Source organism: Astyanax mexicanus, chromosome 5 (genome assembly GCF_023375975.1).
Source record: "Astyanax mexicanus isolate ESR-SI-001 chromosome 5, AstMex3_surface, whole genome shotgun sequence".
NCBI lineage: Eukaryota > Metazoa > Chordata > Actinopteri > Characiformes > Acestrorhamphidae > Astyanax > Astyanax mexicanus.
Genome location: NC_064412.1, coordinates 63,287 through 85,410, shown reverse-complemented (window position 1 = coordinate 85,410; position 22,124 = coordinate 63,287). Strand labels below are relative to the sequence as shown.

General features: G+C 40.9%; 1 protein-coding gene across 1 annotated transcript in view; it reads left to right on the top strand.

Annotated features, from left to right (window-relative positions):
- cntn4 (contactin 4) overlaps nt 1-9,262 on the top strand; it is a 151,090-nt gene extending 141,828 nt beyond the window's left edge. The window contains exons 17-23 of the mRNA XM_049479461.1: nt 357-427; nt 2,303-2,537; nt 3,267-3,382; nt 4,653-4,839; nt 4,982-5,094; nt 6,099-6,267; nt 7,049-9,262. Coding sequence (XP_049335418.1) covers nt 357-427; nt 2,303-2,537; nt 3,267-3,382; nt 4,653-4,839; nt 4,982-5,094; nt 6,099-6,267; nt 7,049-7,140 — 983 coding nt within the window. The 3' untranslated portion in view covers nt 7,141-9,262. The remainder of the gene's footprint in view (nt 1-356; nt 428-2,302; nt 2,538-3,266; nt 3,383-4,652; nt 4,840-4,981; nt 5,095-6,098; nt 6,268-7,048) is intronic.
- The last annotated feature ends 12,862 nt before the right edge of the window (nt 9,263-22,124 follow it).

Genomic DNA, 22,124 nt, shown 5'->3' with positions numbered 1-22,124 from the left:
GTACTATACTGTTCCACACCATACTGTACTATACTGTACTATACTGTACTATACTGTTCCACACCATACTGTTCCACACCATACTGTACCACACTGTACTATACTGTTCCACACCATACTGTTCCACACCATACTGTTCCACACCATACTGTACCATACTGTACTATACTGTTCTACACTGTACTGACTCCCTTATCAGAGGTTAATGTCTGTCTGACTGTACAGTTTTAATGTTTGTGAAAATGAAGGTGATATAAGGTGATATACTGTAATGTAATGAAGAGATGATAGTTGAAAAGTGATGACGGTTTATCTCTGATCTGTTTCTGTATTAAGATGATGTTTTTCTCCATCAGTTCCAAAGGTCACACCAGCTAACGTGAGCGGAGGAGGTGGAAGTCGATCAGAGTTAGTTATCACTTGGGAGGTAAGCTAGCCGTGTGTGTGTGTGTGTGTGTGTGTGTGTGTGTGTGTGTGTGTGTGCGCGTGTGTGTGCGCGTGTGTGTTTTAATACATTATGCACTGAAAAGTAAAGAGGGGCTTTGTTTTGCTTTGTTTTCTCAAACTAACTTGTGAGAAACTTTTTCAACAGATTAAATGTTCTGCCTCATTTTTATGACAGATTTTCTGTTGAGGTTTAAAAGGTTCTACTGTCTCGCTGGTAAATGATGGAATTCTGAGCGAGTTTGAAATAATAGGGCTTTGTTGTACAGCTCACAGTGGTGGTAGTTCATTTGATCCTATTTATTTTAATTCATTCCCAACACATTAAAGATAGAGAGAGAGTGTGTGTGTGTGTGTTTGTGTGTGTGTGTGTGTGTGTGTGTGTGTGTGTGTGTGTGTGTGTGTGTGCACTCCTGCATGCTTGGCTCGGTTTCAGTAAATTGTTGTGAAAAGTATCTTCTCTCACAGCGGGGGGTTTGGCAGAGTGCTTGATTACATTTACATTTTCATTTATTCATTTAGCTTTAGCTCAGGCTGGGCAACTCAACACAGGTGCACGCGAGTGTGTTGGCATAACAAATTGTGAGCAAGGTGTGTTCACGCTAGCACTTCTCTTACCTGGAGTCTCATTCGATAACATTCAGCATGTTATCTCTCACCTTTCAGACTCCTGAAAGCTGTTTGAGCAAAACAAGCCTCTGTAAAACATCACTGTTATTTAAAACTCAGCTCTGATAATTCAGTGTTCGGAGCCGCTGAGGTTCATCTATAGAAGACAAAAAGCTCTGTTACTCTAATCGAAATGGCTTTTCAACCCAGAGATGTGTAGAATAAAAACTCCATCCCAAACCTTTCTCTTCAAAATGATTTTCTAGATTATGTGAAACATCAAAATAGAGTATTTGTATATAACATTTAAAATATAATACATACATACACACTTGTTTAGCAACAGAAAAAAAGATCTAGACAACAGCACTCCTCTAAATTGATTAAGTTTTCTTATCTGCAGGTGTTTCTTTAAATGCTTTTAGAATTAAGTATTAATTTAGAAAATGTATGTATTTAATGTTTATTTACTGTCATTGCTACAAACAACAAGCTGTTAACCAATGACTTGTTCCCGTTCATTTACAGCTGAATTACTAAGTAATAAGCACAGACTAAATGGGGTTAAACTTTAACTACCATTTCAAATTTACCTCGACTATAAACTATCAGTGACTGGTCCTAGTAAGCATTAAACTCCCAAATGTTTTTTATTAATAAATACATAACCAAGTATTTATGGCAATATTATCTTGCCATAAAAAATTATCTGTAAAGCAAGTTCATAGGCACTGAGGTCCATCTAGAGAAAAGGAGGGGCTGCATTACTTTAATTGAGCTGATCTTTCAAATCCCATAGTTTGTCTGCATGTATTCACCACAGGGGGATGGATGATCAAATACTGTGTTGTCAGTTGGAGATGGATCAGACCCCTATGATAGGCGTTTCTGATGCCGCTGGGGAATGTTTCCGTCTACATTTTGATGGGCGTCAGAAAGCAGCCTGGTTAAAGATGATCCTGCTCTATACTTTTGTCAGGAAACACAAGAGCAGAGCAGGTATCTTCTTAGCTGAGATCAGCAGTCCGCCTGTGCTGTGTGAAGCATCAGGAGCTGACAGGTGTCAGAAATGCGTCGGCTGCTGAGCTCCTGTTTCGTAGATGTGTGTGAGCGTCTAAACACTGGGGCTTTAGGGCTCCCCGTGCAAACCTACACCCTGTAAAGAGCTGGGAGTATAATAGCTTTTAACTTTAAAAGGACTATTATGCTAAATGCGATGTATCTATGTGTGTGTGTGTGTGTGTTGCAGCCCGTTCCTGAGGAGCTCCAGAATGGTCCAGGCTTTGGTTATGTTGTGGCTTTTCGGCCTTACGGTTCTACAGGCTGGATGCAGGCGGCCGTGCCGTCACCCGATGCTTCCAGATACGTTTTCAAAAACGAAAGCATTCAGCCTTTCTCCAAGTTCCAGGTGAAAGTTGGTGTCTACAACAATAAGGGTGAAGGACCTTTTGGACGAGTAATTACCATCTACTCTGCTGAGGAGGGTTAGTCTACTCAGATATTTCTAACTTTCCAAATGTAAAATGTACAGTACTTTGCTTTAGGCAGCTGTGGGCTCTGGGCAGTAAGCATTTATTTACACAGTTAAACACTAATATTACAATCAATATAAATAACATTTGTACAGAAAGTGAGGATTTCCAGTGTCACTTACTGTTAAATGACTTTTATGCATGTTTCTGATCAACCAATTTCTACAAAAAAAAAACAATTGCATAGATAAAACAGCTAAAATAATTTAATAACTGAATTCTAAACTATGCTTGTGCTTCCTCTGTCCCTGCTTTACTTTAACAAAAAGGTTTTTTCTTTAGTTATTAAGGTTCTGTTTACAACATGAAAAATATTTTTTGAGGATATATGAAGCACAGCATTGCTGTCATTTAAAAACCTGTATCTCAAGACCACATTCAAGGACTGTATAAACAACTGAGACAGAAACACCATATAACCTTACGTTAGAACTTTCACCAAGTTTTATAAGCCAGTGAAAGAGTGGAAACAGATATAGAATTAAATTCCACTAAAAGCTTCATTACACAACATTGTTACACCAAAAGTCTATAAATACACTGCCTGATGCCTGAGGCATTATTTCATAACAGTAACTACAGGGTACTATGAGACAAATAGAAACCAGTGAAACTGTATGTATTGTATTCTATTATTAACATTTAAATACAGAAAATTCACGAATTGTTCTCTGGTCTCAGAGCCTGGAAAAGCCCCTACCAGGGTCAGAGCCCAGAGCGTCTCAGCATCAGAAGTGGAGGTGACGTGGAAGGCCCTTCCGTGGAGCATGAGCCGGAGGCGCGTTCTTGGCTACGAGGTAAAGGGAAAACTGTAAAGTGGCATTTCGCTCAAAAACGCTAACATAGCTTTTAATAATTAAAAGTATGTGAAGCAATTTGAATCATATCTAGTGTTGCAGAATTTTCCACTCCTGGCCCTGAAGTAGCCACACACTGCACATTTCAGCAGCTCCTCATACATAGCAAACTCGTACACACTCACTGTTACCTTGTGCAGGGCTGGTGGACTAGTTGAAGAGTTGGTTTAGGGGTGTTAGGAGGTTGTTGGGAGAACAGTGACTGCATTATTCAATGAAGCCTAGCTTTCACTAAGTATTAGTGACACCGTCACTGCAGTGTAAGGGTTCTGCTTATAGTAAATTACTTTTTTTAAACTGTAATGGTTTCTTCTTTAATCCACACAAACACTGGACAGAATGCGCTGTGCTATTTATTCTAAAGAAAACGCGAGTATGATTCATTTTCCCCCCTATTAACCACACATCAAAAAAATCCATGTTTGTGTTTGTGACTTGAGTGCAGGATTTTGTGCTACACGGAGTGTCTAATAAGGCTTTAAATCTTTGCTGTGCATTTGTATTGATGACTGTCAAGTTGTTCATGCATTTTGGGCAGCAGATACTCCAGCTAATATCATCTCGGCTTCTCTTTGCTGCTGATGGGCTTGTCTCTTTCACTTTCCTTCTCCTCCATTAACTCTAAATACAGCTGATGCTGAACCAAAGGCTCTTCTTGGCATTATTTTCGTTTGATTTTTTATTTCTTGAAAAGATATTAATAATTGATTTTTTTTAAATGACAGCATGGACTAAAGAGACTTGGTTTGCTGACTGAACTTTTAATTTAACAGAAACCTGCAATTGAAAGGGTAAGAAGAATAAGCATTATAAAGAGTTTAGGCAGTAAAGGGAGTGAAGGATACTTAAAAAAATTTCCAGAACGAGCAGAAGGACAACTTATGTGTGTGCCATCAGCCTCCTTGCCACAGCCTGGGCAGTCCTGAGAGAGACTTGGGGGGAGAAATGGGTTTTATCAGTCAACTCGACAGCTGTGAAATGCTTCGCTTTATGATTCGCTTGTGACAGTGTCATTTAAACACTTCTCCGCTTCAGTGGCTAAGTAACCAGACCTCCTGCAAAACTTCTACAGCAGCAGCAAGCTGATAGGCAGGAGCACAGATGTGACTAGGAGCACATATGTCAGAATAAAATCATAGTTTTTAGGCAAATAAGGGCATTTAATTTAGTGCTGAGAGAGTATTTATTCTGGCTCTATTTTTCTTTCCAGCTAAGATACTGGGAAATAAAGGAGAAAGAAGAAACGGCGAGCATGCTAAGGACAGTGGGAAATCGGACAGCAGCTATTATTCAGGGGTTAAGAGGGAGCAGCACATACAATATAACTGTGAGAGCCTACAACACAGCTGGAACCGGACCATCGAGTGCTCCCATCAGTGTGACCACCAAAAAGCCTCGTACGTAGATTTTATATAGAAGTGCATTTCTGGACACTTCCCTATATATACAGTACATATAGAATTAGTGCTAAAATAAAAGAGTTGAGTGTTTTATTGCTGGTTTGGACGTTCTGAACATTTCTCAATTCTTCCTTTCTAGCTCCCAGTCAGCCCCCTGTAAAGGTCATGTGGAACACATCCAACTCCAAGATCATCCTCAACTGGGAGCAAGTGAAAGCTCTGGAGAACGAATCAGAGGTTATGGGATATAAGGTGAGAAGGATGAAGGTTCATAAAGAGAAAATAACAATAATGAATAGATTCCAAAATGTTTCAGTGCCATCTGCATGAGAACTTTACTTTAAAGCTCAGTAGTTGTTGGATGTGTGTTTATTAATTCATTCCTTTTAGTTTGATAAATAACTGGACACCAACATCCTTATACTACCCGAATAATTAGATTCATTTATGACATTAGGTAGACACTCTATTTATTTACATTAAATTACAAAAGTGGATGAAGTCTTAAACTTTAGCATACAGTGAAATTCAAATTAGTTTCAAATGCTTGCCTCTTTTTTATAAAGTTAAATATATTATATTGTCATTAATAATATGTCACTAATGATACTATGTATATATATATTTTTTTTATTAATTGTAACACCAATTAAATGGAATCGTTTTTTAAATAATAATTTACCATCTTGACATACTGTAACAATAAGACCCTTCTACCTCTGAAACACAATTTAACCCCTCAAACCCTGTTCTTTACTCTCACAATTACTCTACTGTCACTGTTTATATCAGTGGCCTATGGATTAAAATAGATCCATGTGAAACCCCAGATAAATGCTGTATACTAACTGTAATTGTTTATCGTATGTTTCTCCCTCTTTATCATGTTGAAACTATAACACTAAAACTACATTCTGCTCCCTATGTGGCACATTTAACCTATAGCATTAACACAGCACCCCCTACTTCTGTTAAACAAACACTTTATGTACAGAAAGTCAGATTTATTCAGTTCTGCAATTTCATGCTTATACTACCGTCACTGTACACATCCTTTCAGAGACCCTGAAACAGAGCCTCTAATAATTCCTAATAGTTTATTCATGAATAATTACTGTAGGGTTTAGGGGTGAGACTGTAACACTAACACTACATTCTTCTGCCTCTGTTCATGTAAATGGACACACCTGAATCCAGTCTTTTTGCTGAACATTGCTGTCAACAAATGACCTCTGACCTGTTCAATCTCTCGGTAGGTTTTGTACAAACAGAATCAGCACAGCCAGCCAAGAGTAATGGAGACCAACACCACCTCAGTGGAGCTTTCTCTGCCTCAAGATGAGGAGTACATCATCCAGATTAAGCCTTTTGGAGAGGGAGGAGAGGGAAGCAGCAGCAGACAAATCACCATCCCCAGAGTATCAGGTACACTTTCCCCTGTAAAATGGACAGTTTAGACTGTTTTGAAGATAATTATTAAATTAACATAACAATTTTTACACATATTATGTATTTAGGATGCATTATGTGATGTCACATACTAATATCATAAAAGATTGGCTCTGAATCTAAAAAAAATTGACAATTATAAAAATGGCTATTGTTTTTTAGCATCAGTTTACCGTGTAAAATGATTTAATTGCATTCTACTACAAAAGTGTTTGTGAGGTCAGAATGTTGCATGATCAGCACAGTACCTTGTCCCCAACTTAATATACTAATACTAGTATACTAATAATAATACAAGGATTATCCTAATTCCACTGCTTTAAACCCCTCTAGTCCATGCGTGGCATTAGATGCCAATAGGTTTATGTTTATGTTTCAGAAAGTCCTATTCTGTTGGCATAACTTCTCCAAAGACAATTAGACAAGAATGTATGTGTTATATCTATGTCAGCAATGATGCATTAATTGGGGTGTCCACAAATAGACTTATCAGTGTTATAATAAAAAATATATATACAGAATAAATTGTTAAAATAAATGAATAAACAAATAAAATAGCCTTAAATCAGAAAAGGTTAGAACTGTACAGAAAATGCACACATGGTGTGCAACATTGTGGGATCATTGTATTTTACCATTTCATTATATCTTTGCTTCTTTTAATTCCTTTGTTTTTGTCTTTAGGTTTTATTGTCCTTATTTAACTTTTCATGCACCTTTTAAACGTTTAATTCATTCTATCTCTGTTTATCCCCAGGTCCCAATGCAATCGGATCTGCCTCCAGTGTGTCCACTCTGTCCGCCCTCAGTACAATAGCCCTGTCCCTCACAGCCCGGACGTCCTTATGACAAAGCGCAGTCCAGGCTCTCCAGCTCTAGACAAAACGCTTTCCTTCATAGAAAGACTCTGAGAAAAGAGACTCAAATGGATCAATGAAACCACCACCCAATCAAGCCTGCTCATATTATAGAAGAAAAAGGTCAAGAGGATGGGTTCTGGTGAAAGGACATACCGGAATGATACAAGGGGATCTGTGGTTCAGCTGGCAATTAAGAACAGGATACCAGGAGCTGGATCCTGAATTTACTGTTACCAAAGCAGATAATACATGAAAAAATACTTATTAGAATATGTCTTATGCATATTTTGTGTCACGTCTAGCTTTCCAAACAGTTTATTGTTTTTTTATGTTGGGGGAGGGAATGGGTTTGATGCTAGTTGATCAAATGGCCTTTGCTGTGCTGATAAAGTTGGGGAGTGTAGAGATTTTTGTAGATGCATGTCATTTACAATGTTCTGTAGGGAAATGCAGGAATCCCAATCCTTTATTGTTTGAAGCAAGATAAATTAGCCTTTAGGTGTGGCTATAAAACAAGGAAAGTGAATTTGACTTGTAAACGTTCACTTTGAGTGGACCATTGCACTGAATGCATTTCTGTGGGAAAAGAATGAAGAACGTGACAGTCCAGAATGGTGATAATCACTGAAGACTCTTCAATGCATCTTCAACGACTTCTTCCACAAACTTTGTTTCTCACACAGAAGAACCCGTGGGACTCTTTCTTGCTCTCACACTCTTGTTATCTCATTCTCTGCTTCTCTGTTCCGTTTGTAGCGTGTGCAGAGCTTCTCTTTGCCTTGTGTGTGCCTCATCATGTTTTTAAAATCCTCAGGTCCTTGGAAAAAGCCTTAACTTATCTCATATTTATTAGTGCTATCTCTAAGTGTACTACATGCTCAAACACAGTGAGAGATGGCATGGCTTGCTTGGGTTTCCAGGTGGCGGGGGGTGAGGGGGTTGGCTGGAGGTACATGCCATCATTTATAGTCTATTGCTTATGTTTTTTCCATCCTGTACCAGTGGTACACTGTTATATGTGGCGTATATGCTAAAGAAGGGCCCTGACCTGTATTTAGAAAAGATATAGTTAATCTGCTGCTGACCTTTCTGTTCTATTTTCTTTAATTGCCATAAGGGACTGAAACCTTTTAATGGATGGTTTGTAATCTAGTAAGGTGGAGGTTAGTAAAATGTAGGTTTCTTCAAAAAGGGGTAATTCTGAGACTTCAATAAAGAAAAAATTAATAACATGCTTTTTTATATTTTAAATAATTTATATTTATGGGAAAAAAGGTTTCCTAGTTCTTGGTTTTTACCTGATGAAAAGAAGATAACCTGTTTAATATTGTGGCTCAGTGTCGCTCTGCATGTTTGTGTATTCTTCTCTGTCTCAGTTCATTTGCTATTGATCGAATGGCTTGCAGAAATACAGTTGATTATTTTTTTAGAAGTGCGTCTTCCATAACCATCTCCCTCTTTCTCTCTCTCTCATTCTCTCTCTCTCACTCTCTCTTTCATTCTCTCTCTCTCTCTTTCTCTTTCTTTCTTTATTTCTCTCTATCTCTCTCTCTCTCTCTCTCTTTCTCTTTCTTTCTTTATTTCTCTCTATCTCTCTCTCTCTCTCTTTCTCTTTCTTTCATTATTTCTCTCTTTCTATCTATCTGATGTACAGTAAACATGTTTATTAGGAACAAAGAGATTTTCTTTTTTTTTCTGAAATTATTTGTATGGGTAAAAAACATTATACAGCACATCTCATAATTGGTCAGTTATTATTGCAAATCAGTCCCAGATCTATCTATCTATCTGTCTATCTATCTATCTATCCATCCATCCATCCATCCATCCATCCATCTGTTAGTCTATCCGTCTGTGTGTCTATCTAATTTCTCCATCATCGTAATGCACATCATAAAACCATAGACTTTTTTGTTCTGATGTTCTTCATTGATACCAGGTTCAAGAATAAAATGTTTTAAAAATGAATTTATTTTAGTTTGCCTGTCTGTTGGAACTCAATGTGGATTTAAAGAGAACCCTGACTGTTAAAACATGTAAGCCTCAATACAATTATAACATGTAAAATACTTCATTTCTTATTAAAAAGATACAATATCCTTCCAACAATATGTTTTCACTCTGGTTCACTGCTTGAAGAACAGTGGGTAGATCTAATTCTGTTCTAAATCTAATTTAAAAGATATAATGCAAATACAGTGGTATAAAAAATGTGGGCACCCCTTATCATTTTCATGGTTTTCCTGTATAAATCATTGGTTGGTTGTTTAGATCAGAGTTAAATCATATTGCAGATGAACACAATAATATTTGAGAACTGAAAATAAGTTTATATGATTTACAGAAAGTGTGCAATAATTCTTTAAACTAAATCAGGCAGGTGCATAAACTCTTGTTGTTGCTTGGAAGCTCATTGACCCTTGACCTACATACACAGGTGAATCCAATTATTAGAAAGGGTTAAGGAGCCATTTGGGAGTTTTTCTGCTCTTTACATCTTCTCTGAAGAGCGGCAACAAAACAAAACTCTCAAATGATCTGAAAAACAAAGATTGTTCAACATCATGGTTTAGAGGAAGAATAGAAAAAACTCAATAATCTCAGAGATTTCAGCTGCAGTTTCCACTGTGAGGAACAGAGTAAGGAAACGGAAGACCACAGGAACAGTTCTAGTTAAGACCCGTAGTGGCAGAACAAGAAAAAAATCTCAGATAAGCAGAGGATAAGGATGTGAGAACAGTCAACACACAGATCAGCTCCAAAGACCGACAACATCATCCTGCTGCAGATAGAGTCACTGTGCATCGTTCACTATTCACTATTAAACACACTTTACACAAGTAGAGACTGTATGGGAGAGTAATGCAATATGGTGGTGTGATTTAAAGCTGGCTGTTCATGCTCGGAAACCCTTCTGTAAAGAAGAATGGTCCAAAATATCTTTAACCAGAAGCCAGATGCTCAAAGTCAAAAGGGGGCACATCGAGCACGAATTTGAAACACTATACAGAAACATACCTTATAATATAACCGGATGATTTGTGATTTTACTGTGGTGTTACTGTAAACTACTAATGAAGAGGTCAGGTTAGATGAGTGTTTCTACACCCTGTTCCTGCATATCCATACTGTTCTCCATATTCTAGAGCTTTCTCTGCTTTAAATGTACATATAAAGTAAGTGGTGGTATGATGTTTTTTAATACACTGCTGATATACATAATGATTGATTTATGATTCATAGGGGGCTAAGAGACTTTTACAGGTAAACTCATTACAGGATTTTTATTTAGATGATCAGGTGAAAAACAAACAATATTAGGGCAGAGACCAGGGTTAAGAAACTGCTTTAAACTACCAACATTAACCAGTGTTGTACTAAATTCTAGCTCTACATCCGGCTTCTAGCAAACTAGTTAGCTAAATGGATTTTCATTCATTATAGCTTACAGTAATTCTGCAATCCTAAATTAATGAACACAATTTGAAAATGAAATAGTTATTGACTGATCAGGCACAACAGGGCAAGTTAAACATTACATTTATATATTTTTTCTTAAACCTTGACTACCTATCTATCTAATTCCAAAGTAAAGCTAACTGACCAGACACAAGCTGCATTTTATTAAGCACACAGTGGGTTTTATCTGTGTGTTTTGATTCAAACGTGTATTTTTTAACCAGCACAGAAACAGTGTCATCACAGTTTTACATGGTTAGCAACTGTTTCCTTTCTTTTAGAAAAATCTCCGTATGTCCATGTGTTTTAACGCTGTTAGAACATGCAGCGAGGGTAGGGGGGCGGGGCTTCCCCATTCACACTAACTCTCCTCTACGCTACGCAAAACCAGCAAACTGATTGGCTGTTTCTCCTGAAAGGCGGGACTTTATCCGTGAACTGGCACCATAATTAGCTTTAAGAGCTTTCCCATTCACACACCGGTCAGTGGTTAATACTGTTTTTTTATTTAATATAATACAGGAAATTTACAGGAAAATACTAATACTTGAAGACGGTGGAAAAGAGTGGTAAAATACAGTAGTTTCCCGTCCAAAACGGGTATGACTTTCACACATACACTTACAAAAAAAAATGACAAAAGGGCACTTTGGGGCAGGTGCTTCAAACCCCTACGCTCCCCACCCCCCCATATGCCTGATTAAAAGCTATAGGAAAAAAGGCCGTTATTTCTGCAAAAGGACGATCTACTTAATATTGATGTCAATTTTCTGTTTTTCATTATTGCACACTTTCTTTAAATCCTATAAACTTCATTTCACTTTTCAAATATCAATATGTTAATCTGCTTTACAATCTGAACAACCAATGATTTATAAAGGAAAATCATCAAAATCATCAAGGATGCCCAAACTTTTTATACCACTGTATAATGATCATGTACCAATTTGATTTAAATAAGACATTCTACTGATTAACACTGGAGTAAAAGGTCTAGTAACGTATAGTTTTTGACTTTTTAAACGACTGTTTTATAATATTATTTATTAATTAAAAGACTGCCATCAAATCACTGTGTACTGTGTCTAGTGGTACAAAGTCTGAACTGATATGTTTTTTTTTCTAAAATACTAATGTGTAATAACTACATTATAGTGAAATAAATGTGCTATATTTCGGTTTCTAATAGTGTGTATTTTTAGTGCCGATTTAGAACCAAAGATTTTACCACGGGGAGAACAAAGAATTTTTGCCATTATTTAGTTTTTTTTAACCAAAATGTGAGAGTTTTTCCCTATATGGATTTGGCAGCCTGGACAAAAGCTGAAACTCACAAATATTATTTTCTCACTGTTGCACGACACTGTTCTGAATCTCTCTTTACTGCTTTTACCTGGTAATCATGTCTATTAGTGACATCTAGAGGACAAAAAATGGAGTGTTATGTTGGATCAAAATGTGACAATTACTTGATTTTTTTTTAAAATGAGTATAGAAAATTACAATACATATTTCAACACCAGATATACCTTTAGTTACATTTAAATTGGTATGTTGTCTCTAAGCTTCAAACAATACCGTGCATTAGTCCCATACTATAACAAATGCCCACAATCTGAGGAGCTTTCATATTAGAGGTTAGATTCTAACCCTAGCAAAATCGGGTCGGTTCGGGCCGAGATTTACCACCACATTCCTCGGGCCGGGTCGGGTCAGGCTCCAGAAAATAGTCTGAGATGTAGGCATCTCTCTCTCTCTCTCTCTCTCTTTTTCGCACGTGAACTCTTCCGCGTTTTACTTGCAGCACTTTGCGTAGCTGTTCTTAAAAATAATTTTAATTAAAAAATAGTTCTATGCTTCTATGTTACAGTGTTTTCAACATAATTCTGATCATATTTCGCTCATTCAAACACCCCGAAAACAGCCAGTTTGAGTTAGGGGTCGGAACGGGCTCGGGCAGAACGTGCACGGGCTATGGCTGGGTCAGGTTGGATTTTTTGGGCCCGATCTAAGCTCTATTTCATATCACTAACTACACATGGGGTATTATTGTTCCATATATATTAGTCAAGCATATGCAAATGTATTAGGACGCAGCCAAGAATAACCGCTCTCAAAGGGAAGAGACGAAAAATTATGGAAAACCAAAACAGGAGGAAACTAAAGTCACGCCAAGTGCAAGCGATGGAGAAAACAGGGTGAGTAAATAAAGGCTCCCTGGGAAGCCAGACCATCCTTAGTTTCATTTATTTTTTTAGATTAGCTTAGTTTATATCTATCTATCTATCTAGCTATCTATCTATCTATATAAACATATACCAGAGAAAAAAGGAATTGCGTGGCAAAGAGTGCGGAGCGTGTATCCACGCCTCCATTAAACACTTACACTATACACATACACAAACACACGCTTGCACTCTCACACACACACACAAACAGATGCATGCCTACACACACAAACACTCACACTTACACACACACACTGGCTTTATGAATCATGTTTAGATGTCATTACACATTATAATTTGTGTGGTTGATTATTGCATTTCTGTTGTTAATATTATCACCATTAAATTAGGGATAAAGGTAGAAAACATTGTTCATTTATGATGAGTTATTTTACTTTTTTACATTAAAATAAAAGTCAATATGATGTTTGGAAATTTAGTGCAAATTTGTTTGTTTGTTGCCTTTGGGTGGTTGGGAGTCAGAGTTTGTCCTGCGGTGGCCTCTGTGACCTGAAAATCTACAGGCGCCCTTGTAGATGTGACTTGGACCACCTCCGGCACTGTTAGACCTCTGGGTGGTCGGGGGTCAAAGTTTGGCCTAAGGTGGCTTCTGTGAAATGACACTATACTGCATCCCCGTAGGTGCAACTTGGACAACCAAGTGAGACATTGGAACTTTTGTTAGTTGGGGATCAGACTTTAGCCTATAGATGCTTCTGTGACACAAAACTCTGCAGACAACCCTGCAGGTGGCATTTGGAACCCTGCCTGAGATGTCGGACCTCTGAGTGGTCAGGGAACAGAGTTTGGCCTATGATGAGTTCTGTGACAGGAAACTCAGCAGATGACTTCAAAGGTGCTATTTGAACCACTGCCGGCAACGTCGGACCTCTGGGTGCTTGGGGGAAGGTGTTTGGCCTACGTTGACTTCTGTGGCATGAAAATATGCACGAGGTCACACAGGTGCCAGTTGGACAACACACTGCTATTTCAGACCTCTGGGTGGTTGAGGGAAGGAGTTTGGCCTACATTCACTTCAGTGGCACAAAACTCTGCAGACGACCCCAGAGGTGCCAGTTGGACAACATACTGCGATTTTAAAGCTCTGGATGGTCGTAGGAAGGCGTTTGGCCTACGTTGAATTCTGTGTCACGACACATCACAGACTATCACAGAGCTGGCAGTTGGACAACATACTGCGATTTTAGACCTCTGGGTGGTTGGGGGAAGGAGTTTGGCCTACGTTGACTTCTGTGTCACGACACTTTGCAGGCGATCACAGAGCTGGCAAATGGACAACATCTTGCAATTTCAGACCTCTAGGTGGTCGGGTAAAGGAGTTTGGCCTAGGTTAACTTCTATTGCACAAAACTACAGGCCGCCCCGAAGGTGCCAATTGGACAACATACTGCGATTTTAGACCTCTAGGTAGTTGGAGGAAGGAGTTTGACTTACGTTGACTTCTGTGTCACAAAACGTCGTAGGTGATTAAACAGCTGCTAGTTGGACATCATACTGTGGTTTTATTACCTCTGGACGGTCGTGGGAAGGAGTTTGGCCTACATTGACTTCTGTGTCACAGGCTATCACAGAGCTGGCAGTTGGACAAAATATTGCGATTTCATACCTCTGGGTGGTCCGGGGAAGGAGTTTGTCCTATGTTGACTTCTGTGTCACGACACTTTGCAGACGATCACAGAGCTGGCAGTTTGACAACATACTGTGATTTTAGACCTCTGGATGGTCGGGGGAAGGAGTTTGGCCTATGTTTACTTTAGCGGCCCGAAACTTTGAAAGCAATGGTAAATTTAGCAGTTGACCAACATACTGTGATTTTAGATCTCTAGGTGGACGGGGGAAGGAGTTTGGTCTGCGTTAACTTCTTAATTTTTGATCCCCTACGAAGTTTCGTGCCACAGAAGTCAACGTAGGCCAAACTTCTTCCCCCAACCACACAGAGGTCTAAAATCACAGTATGTTGTCCAACTGCCACCTCTGTGATAGCCTGCGAAGTGTTGTGACACAGAAGTCAACGTAGGAAAAATTCGGAGCTCAGGGAAAGGAGTTTGGCCTACGTTGAGTTCTGTGGTATGAAACTCTGCAATCAACCTCAAAGGTGCCAGTTAGACAACATACTGTTATTACAGATCTCTGAGTGGTCGGGGGAAGGAGTTTGGCCTATGATGGCTTCTGTGGTACGAAACTCTGCAGGCGACCCCAATGGTGCCAGTTAGACAACATATTTCGATTTTAGACCAACGGATGCTCAGGGAAAGGAGTTTGGCCTACGTTGATTTCTGAGGCACAGAACTTTGCAGGCAACCCCTGAGGTGCCATTTGGACAATCTACTATGATTTCAGACCTCTGGGTGCTTGGGTAAAGGAGTTTGGCCTATGTTGACTTTTGTGCCACGAAACTCTGCACACAACCTCACAGGTGCAAGTTAGACAACATATTGCGATTTCAGATATCTGGGTTGTCAGGGGAAGGAGTTTGGCCCACGTTGACTTCTGTAGCACGAAAGTTAACAAGCGATCACACATGTGCCAGTTGGACAACATATTGGGATTTCAGACCTATGGATGCTCGTGGGAAGGAGTTTGGCCTACGTTGAGTTCTGTGGCACGAAACTATGCAGGCAACCATAAAAGTTCTAGTTGGACAACATACTGTTATTACAGATCTCTGAGTGTACGGGGGAAAGAGTTTGGCCTACGATAGCTCCTGTGGCACGAAACTCTGCAGGCGACCCAAAATGTGCCAGTTGAACAACATATTTCGATTTCAGACCTCTGGGAGCTCGGGGGAAGGAGTTTGGCCTACGATGGCTTCTGCGGCATAAAACTTTGCAGGCGACCCCTAAGCTGCCAGTTGGACAACATATTTCGATTTCAGAACAATAGATGTTTGGGAGAAGGAGTTTGGCCTACGTTGAGTTCTGTGGCACGAAACTATGCAGGAAACCCCAAAGGTGCTAATTGGACAACATACTGCAATTTTAGAATTCTGGGTAGTCGCGAGTAGGAGTTTGGCCTACGATGACTTATGTGGCACCAAACTCAGCAGACAACCCCAGAGATGTCAGTTGGACAACATATTTCGATTATAGGCCTCTGAGTTGTCAGAAGAAGGAGTTTGGCCTACGTTGATTTGTGTGTCACGAAACTTTACAGGCAACCCCAAATGTGCTATCCGGAGAATATATTTCGATTTCAGACCTCTGGGTTGTTAGGGGAAGGAGTTTGGCCTATGTTGACTTCTGTATCACGAAACTTTACACACAACACCAGAGTTGCCATTTAGACAACATATTTCGTTTTCAGACCTCTGAGTTGATAGGAGAAGGAGTTTGGCCTACGTTGACTTCTGTGTCACAAAACTTTACAGACAACACCAGAGTTGCCATTTGGACGATGTATTTCGATTTCAGACCTGTGGGTTGTTAGGGGAAGGAGTTTGGCCTATGTTGACTTCTGTGGCACCAATCTCTGCAGACAACTCCAGAAATGTCAGTTGGACAACATATTGAGATTTCAGACCTCTGGGTGGTCGGGGGAAGGAGTTTGGCCTACGTTGACTTCTGTGGCACGAAACTTTACAGGCAACTCCAAATGTGGTATCCGGAGAACATATTACGATTTCAGACCTCTGGGATGTCAGGGGAAGTAGTTTGGCCCAAGTTGACTTCTGTTGCACGAAAGTTAACAAGCGATCACACATGTGCCAGTTGGACAACATATTGGGATTTCAGACCTATGGATGCTCGTGGGAAGGAGTTTGGCCTACGTTGAGTTCTGTGGCACGAAACTATGCAGGCAACCATAAAAGTTCCAGTTGGACAACATAATGTTATTACAGATCTCTGAGTGTACGGGGGAAAGAGTTTGGCCTATGATAGCTCCTGTGGCACGAAACTCTGCAGGCGACCTAAAATGTGCCAGTTGAACAACATATTTCGATTTCAGACCTCTGGGAGCTCGGGGGAAGGAGTTTGGCCTACGATGGCTTCTGCGGCATAAAACTCTGCAGGCGACCCCAAAGCTGCCAGTTGGACAACATATTTCGATTTCAGAACAATAGATGTTTGGGAGAAGGAGTTTGGCCTACGTTGAGTTCTGTGGCACGAAACTATGCAGGCAACCCCAAAGGTGCTAATTGGACAACATACTGCGATTTTAGAACTCTGGGTAGTCGCGAGTAGGAGTTTGGCCTACGATGACTTATGTGGCACCAAACTCAGCAGACAACCCCAGAGATGTCAGTTGGACAACATATTTCGATTTTAGGCCTCTGAGTTGTCAGAAGAAGGAGTTTGGCCTACGTTGATTTGTGTGTCACGAAACTTTACAGGCAACCCCAAATGTGCTATCCGGAGAATATATTTCGATTTCAGACCTCTGGGTTGTTAGGGGAAGGAGTTTGGCCTATGTTGACTTCTGTATCACGAAACTTTACACACAACACCAGAGTTGCCATTTAGACAACATATTTCGTTTTCAGACCTCTGAGTTGATAGGAGAAGGAGTTTGGCCTACGTTGACTTCTGTGTCACGAAACTTTACAGACAACACCAGAGTTGCCATTTGGACGATGTATTTCGATTTCAGACCTGTGGGTTGTTAGGGGAAGGAGTTTGGCCTACGTTGACTTCTGTGGCACCAATCTCTGCAGACAACTCCAGAAATGTCAGTTGGACAACATATTGAGATTTCAGACCTCTGGGTGGTCGGGGGAAGGAGTTTGGCCTACGTTGACTTCTGTGGCACGAAACTTTACAGGCAACTCCAAATGTGGTATCCGGAGAACATATTACGATTTCAGACCTCTGGGATGTCAGGGGAAGTAGTTTGGCCCACATTGACTTCTGTTGCACGAAAGTTAACAAGCGATCACACATGTGCCAGTTGGACAACATATTGGGATTTCAGACCTATGGATGCTTGTGGGAAGGAGTTTGGCCTACGTTGAGTTCTGTGGCACGAAACTATGCAGGCAACCATAAAAGTTCCAGTTGGACAACATAATGTTATTACAGATCTCTGAGTGTACGGGGGAAAGAGTTTGGCCTATGATAGCTCCTGTGGCACGAAACTCTGCAGGCGACCTAAAATGTGCCAGTTGAACAACATATTTCGATTTCAGACCTCTGGGAGCTCGGGGGAAGGAGTTTGGCCTACGATGGCTTCTGCGGCATAAAACTCTGCAGGCGACCCCAAAGCTGCCAGTTGGACAACATATTTCGATTTCAGAACAATAGATGTTTGGGAGAAGGAGTTTGGCCTACGTTGAGTTCTGTGGCACGAAACTATGCAGGCAATCATAAAGGTATCAGTTGGACAACATACCGTTATTACAGATCTCTGAGTGGTCAGTGCAAGGAGTTTGGCCTACGATAGCTTCTGTGGCACGAAACTCTGCAGACGACTCCAAAGGTGCCAGGTGGACAACATATTTCGATTTTTAAATTCTGGGTGCTCGGGGGAAGGAGTTTGGCCTACGATGGCTTCTGTGGCATGAAACTCTGCAGGCAACTCCAAAGCTGCCAGTTGGACAACATATTTCGATTTCAGACCTCTGGGTGCTCGGGGGAAGGAGTTTGGCCTACGATGGCTTCTGTACCACAAAACTCTGCAAGCAACACCAGAGTTGCCATTTGGACAACATATTTCGATTTCAGACCTCTGGGTTGTTAGGGGAAGGAGTTTGGCCTACGTTGACTTCTGTGTCACGAAACTTTACAGACAACACCAGAGTTGCCATTTGGACAATGCATTTCGATTTCAGACCTGTGGGTTGTTAGGGGAAGGAGTTTGGCCTATGTTGACTTCTGTGGCACAAAACTTTACAGGCAACCCCAAATGTGCTATCTGGAGAACATATTACGATTTCAGATCTCTGGGATGTCAGGGGAAGTAGTTTGGCCTACGTTGACTTCTGTGGCACCGATCTCTGCAGGCAACCCCAAAGGTGCTAATTGGACAACATACTGCGATTTTAGAACTCTGGGTAGTCGCGGGTAGGAGTTTGGCCTACGATGACTTATGTGGCACCAAACTCAGCAGACAACCCCAGAGATGTCAGTTGGACAACATATTTCGATTTTAGGCCTCTGAGTTGTCAGAAGAAGGAGTTTGGCCTACGTTGATTTGTGTGTCACGAAACTTTACAGGCAACCCCAAATGTGCTATCCGGAGAATATATTTCGATTTCAGACCTCTGGGTTGTTAGGGGAAGGAGTTTGGCCTATGTTGACTTCTGTATCACGAAACTTTAAACACAACACCAGAGTTGCCATTTAGACAACATATTTCGTTTTCAGACCTCTGAGTTGATAGGAGAAGGAGTTTGGCCTACGTTGACTTCTGTGTCACCAATCTCTGCAGACAACCCCAGAAATGTCAGTTGGACAACATATTGAGATTTCAGACCTCTGGGTGGTCGGGGGAAGGAGTTTGGTCTACGTTGACTTCTGTGGCACGAAACTTTACAGGCAACTCCAAATGTGGTATCCGGAGAACATATTACGATTTCAGACCTCTGGGATGTCAGGGGAAGGAGTTTGGCCTACGTTGACTTCTGTTGCACCAAACTTGGCAGGCAACCCCAAAGACGCTAAATGAAGAACATTCTGTGATTTCAGACATGTAGAGGTTTGGGGGAAGGAGTTTGGCCTACGTTGACTTCTGTGGCACGAAACTTTACAGGCAACTCCAAATGTGGTATCCGGAGAACATATTACGATTTCAGACCTCTGGGATGTCAGGGGAAGTAGTTTGGCCTACGATGGCTTATGTGGCACCAAACTCAGCAGACAACCCCAAAGATGTCAGTTGGACAACATATTGCGATTTCAGACCTCTGGGTGGTTGGGGGAAGGAGTTTGGCCTAGGTTGACTTCTGTTGCACCAAACTTGGCAGGCAACCCCAAAGATGCTACATGGAGAACATTCGGTGATTTCAGACATGTACATGTTTAGGGGAAGGAGTTTGGCCTATGTAGACTTCTGTGGCAACAAACTCTGCAGTCAACCACAAAGATGTCAGTTGGACAACATATTACGATTTCAGACCTCTGAGTGGTTGGAGGAAGGAGTTTGGCCTACGTTGATTACTGCAGCAGCAAACTCTGCAGGCAACCCCAGAGGTGCCATTTGGACAAAATATTTCGATTTCAGACCTCTGGGAGCTCGGTGGAAGGAGTTTGGCCTATGTTGACTTCTATTGCACAAAACTTTGCCGGCAACTCCAAATGTGCTATCCGGACAGCATATTACGATTTCAGACCTCTGGGTTGTCAGGAGTTTAGCATACGTTGACATCAGTAATACGAAACTTTACAGGGAACCCCAAATGAGCTATCCGGACAACATATTACGATTTCAGACCTCTGGGTTGTCAGGGGAAGGAGTTTGGAATATGTGGATTTCTGTGACACGAAACAATACATGCAACCCTAGAGGTGCCATTGGGATATTAACCCTAACCTTACTGTTAACCCTAACCCTGATCATAACCCTAACCCTAACCTAACCTAACCTAACCTAACCCTAACCCTAACCCTAACCATAACCCTAACCTAACCCTAACCCTAACCCTAACCTAACCCTAACCCTAACCCTAACCATAACCGTAAACTTTACAAACAACACCAGAAGTGCCATTCGGACAACATATTTCGATTTCAGACCTTTGGGTGGTTGGGGGAAGGAGTTTGGCCTACGTTGACTTCAGTAACACGAAACTTTACAAACAACACAAGAAGTGCCATTCGGACAACATATTTAAATTTCAGACCTCTAGGTTGTCGGGAGAAGGAGTTTGGCCTACGTTGACTTCAGTAACACGAAACTTTACAAACAACACCAGAAGTGCCATTCGGACAACATATTTCGATTTCAGACCTTTGGGTGGTTGGGGGAAGGAGTTTGGCCTACGTTGACTTCAGTAACACGAAACTTTACAAACAACACAAGAAGTGCCATTCGGACAACATATTTAAATTTCAGACCTCTAGGTTGTCGGGGGAAGGAGTTTGGCCTACGTTGACTTCAGTAACACGAAACTTTACAAACAACACCAGAAGTGCCACTTGGACAACATATTTAAATTTCAGACCTCTAGGTTGTCAGGGGAAGGAGTTTGGCCTACGTTGACTTCAGTTACACGAAACTTTACAAACAACACCAGAAGTGCCATGTGGAGAACATATTTCAATTTCAGACCTCTGGGTTGTCGGGGAAAGGAGTTTGGCCTACGTTGACTTCTGTGGTACGAAACTTTTTAGGCAACCTCAAGTGTGCTATGCGGACAACATATTTCGATTTCAGACCTCTGGGATGTCGGAGGAAGGAGTTTGGCCTACGTTGACTTCAGTAACACGAAACTTTACAGGCAACCTCAAATGTGCAATCCGGACAACACATTTCAATTTCAGACCTCTGGGTTGTCGGGGGAAGGAGTTTGGCCTACGTTGACTTCTGTGGTACGAAACTTTACAGGCAACCTCAAATGTCATATCCGGACAACATATTTCAATTTCAGACCTCTGGGTTGTCGGGGGAAGGAGTTTGGCCTACGTTGACTTCTGTGGTGCGAAACTTTACAGGCAACCTCATATCTGCTATCCGGACAACATATTTCAATTTCAGACCTCTGGGTTGTCGGGGGAAGGAGTTTGGCCTACGTTGACTTCTGTGGTACGAAACTTTACAGGCAACCTCAAATGTGCTACCCGGACAACATATTTCAATTTCAGACCTCTGTGATGTCGGGGGAAGGAGTTTGGCCTACGTTGACTTCAGTAACACGAAACTTTACAAACAACACCAGAAGTGTCATGTGGAGAACATATTTCAATTTCAGACCTCTGGGTTGTCGGGGGAAGGAGTTTGGCCTACGTTGACTTCTGTGGTACGAAACTTTACAGGCAACCTCAAATGTGCTCTTCGGACAACATATTTCGATTTCAGACCTCTGGGATGTCGGGGGAAGGAGTTTGGCCTACGTTGACTTCAGTAACACGAAACTTTACAGGCAACCTCAAATGTGCTATCGGGACAGCATATTTCGATTTCAGACCTCTGGGATGTCGGAGGAAGGAGTTTGGCCTACGTTGACTTCAGTAACACAAAACTTTACAAACAACACCAGAAGTGCTATGTGGAGAACATATTTCAATTTCAGACCTCTGGGATGTCGGGGGAAGGAGTTTGGCCTACGTTGACTTCAGTAACACGAAACTTTACAAACAACACCAGAAGTGTCATGTGGAGAACATATTTCAAT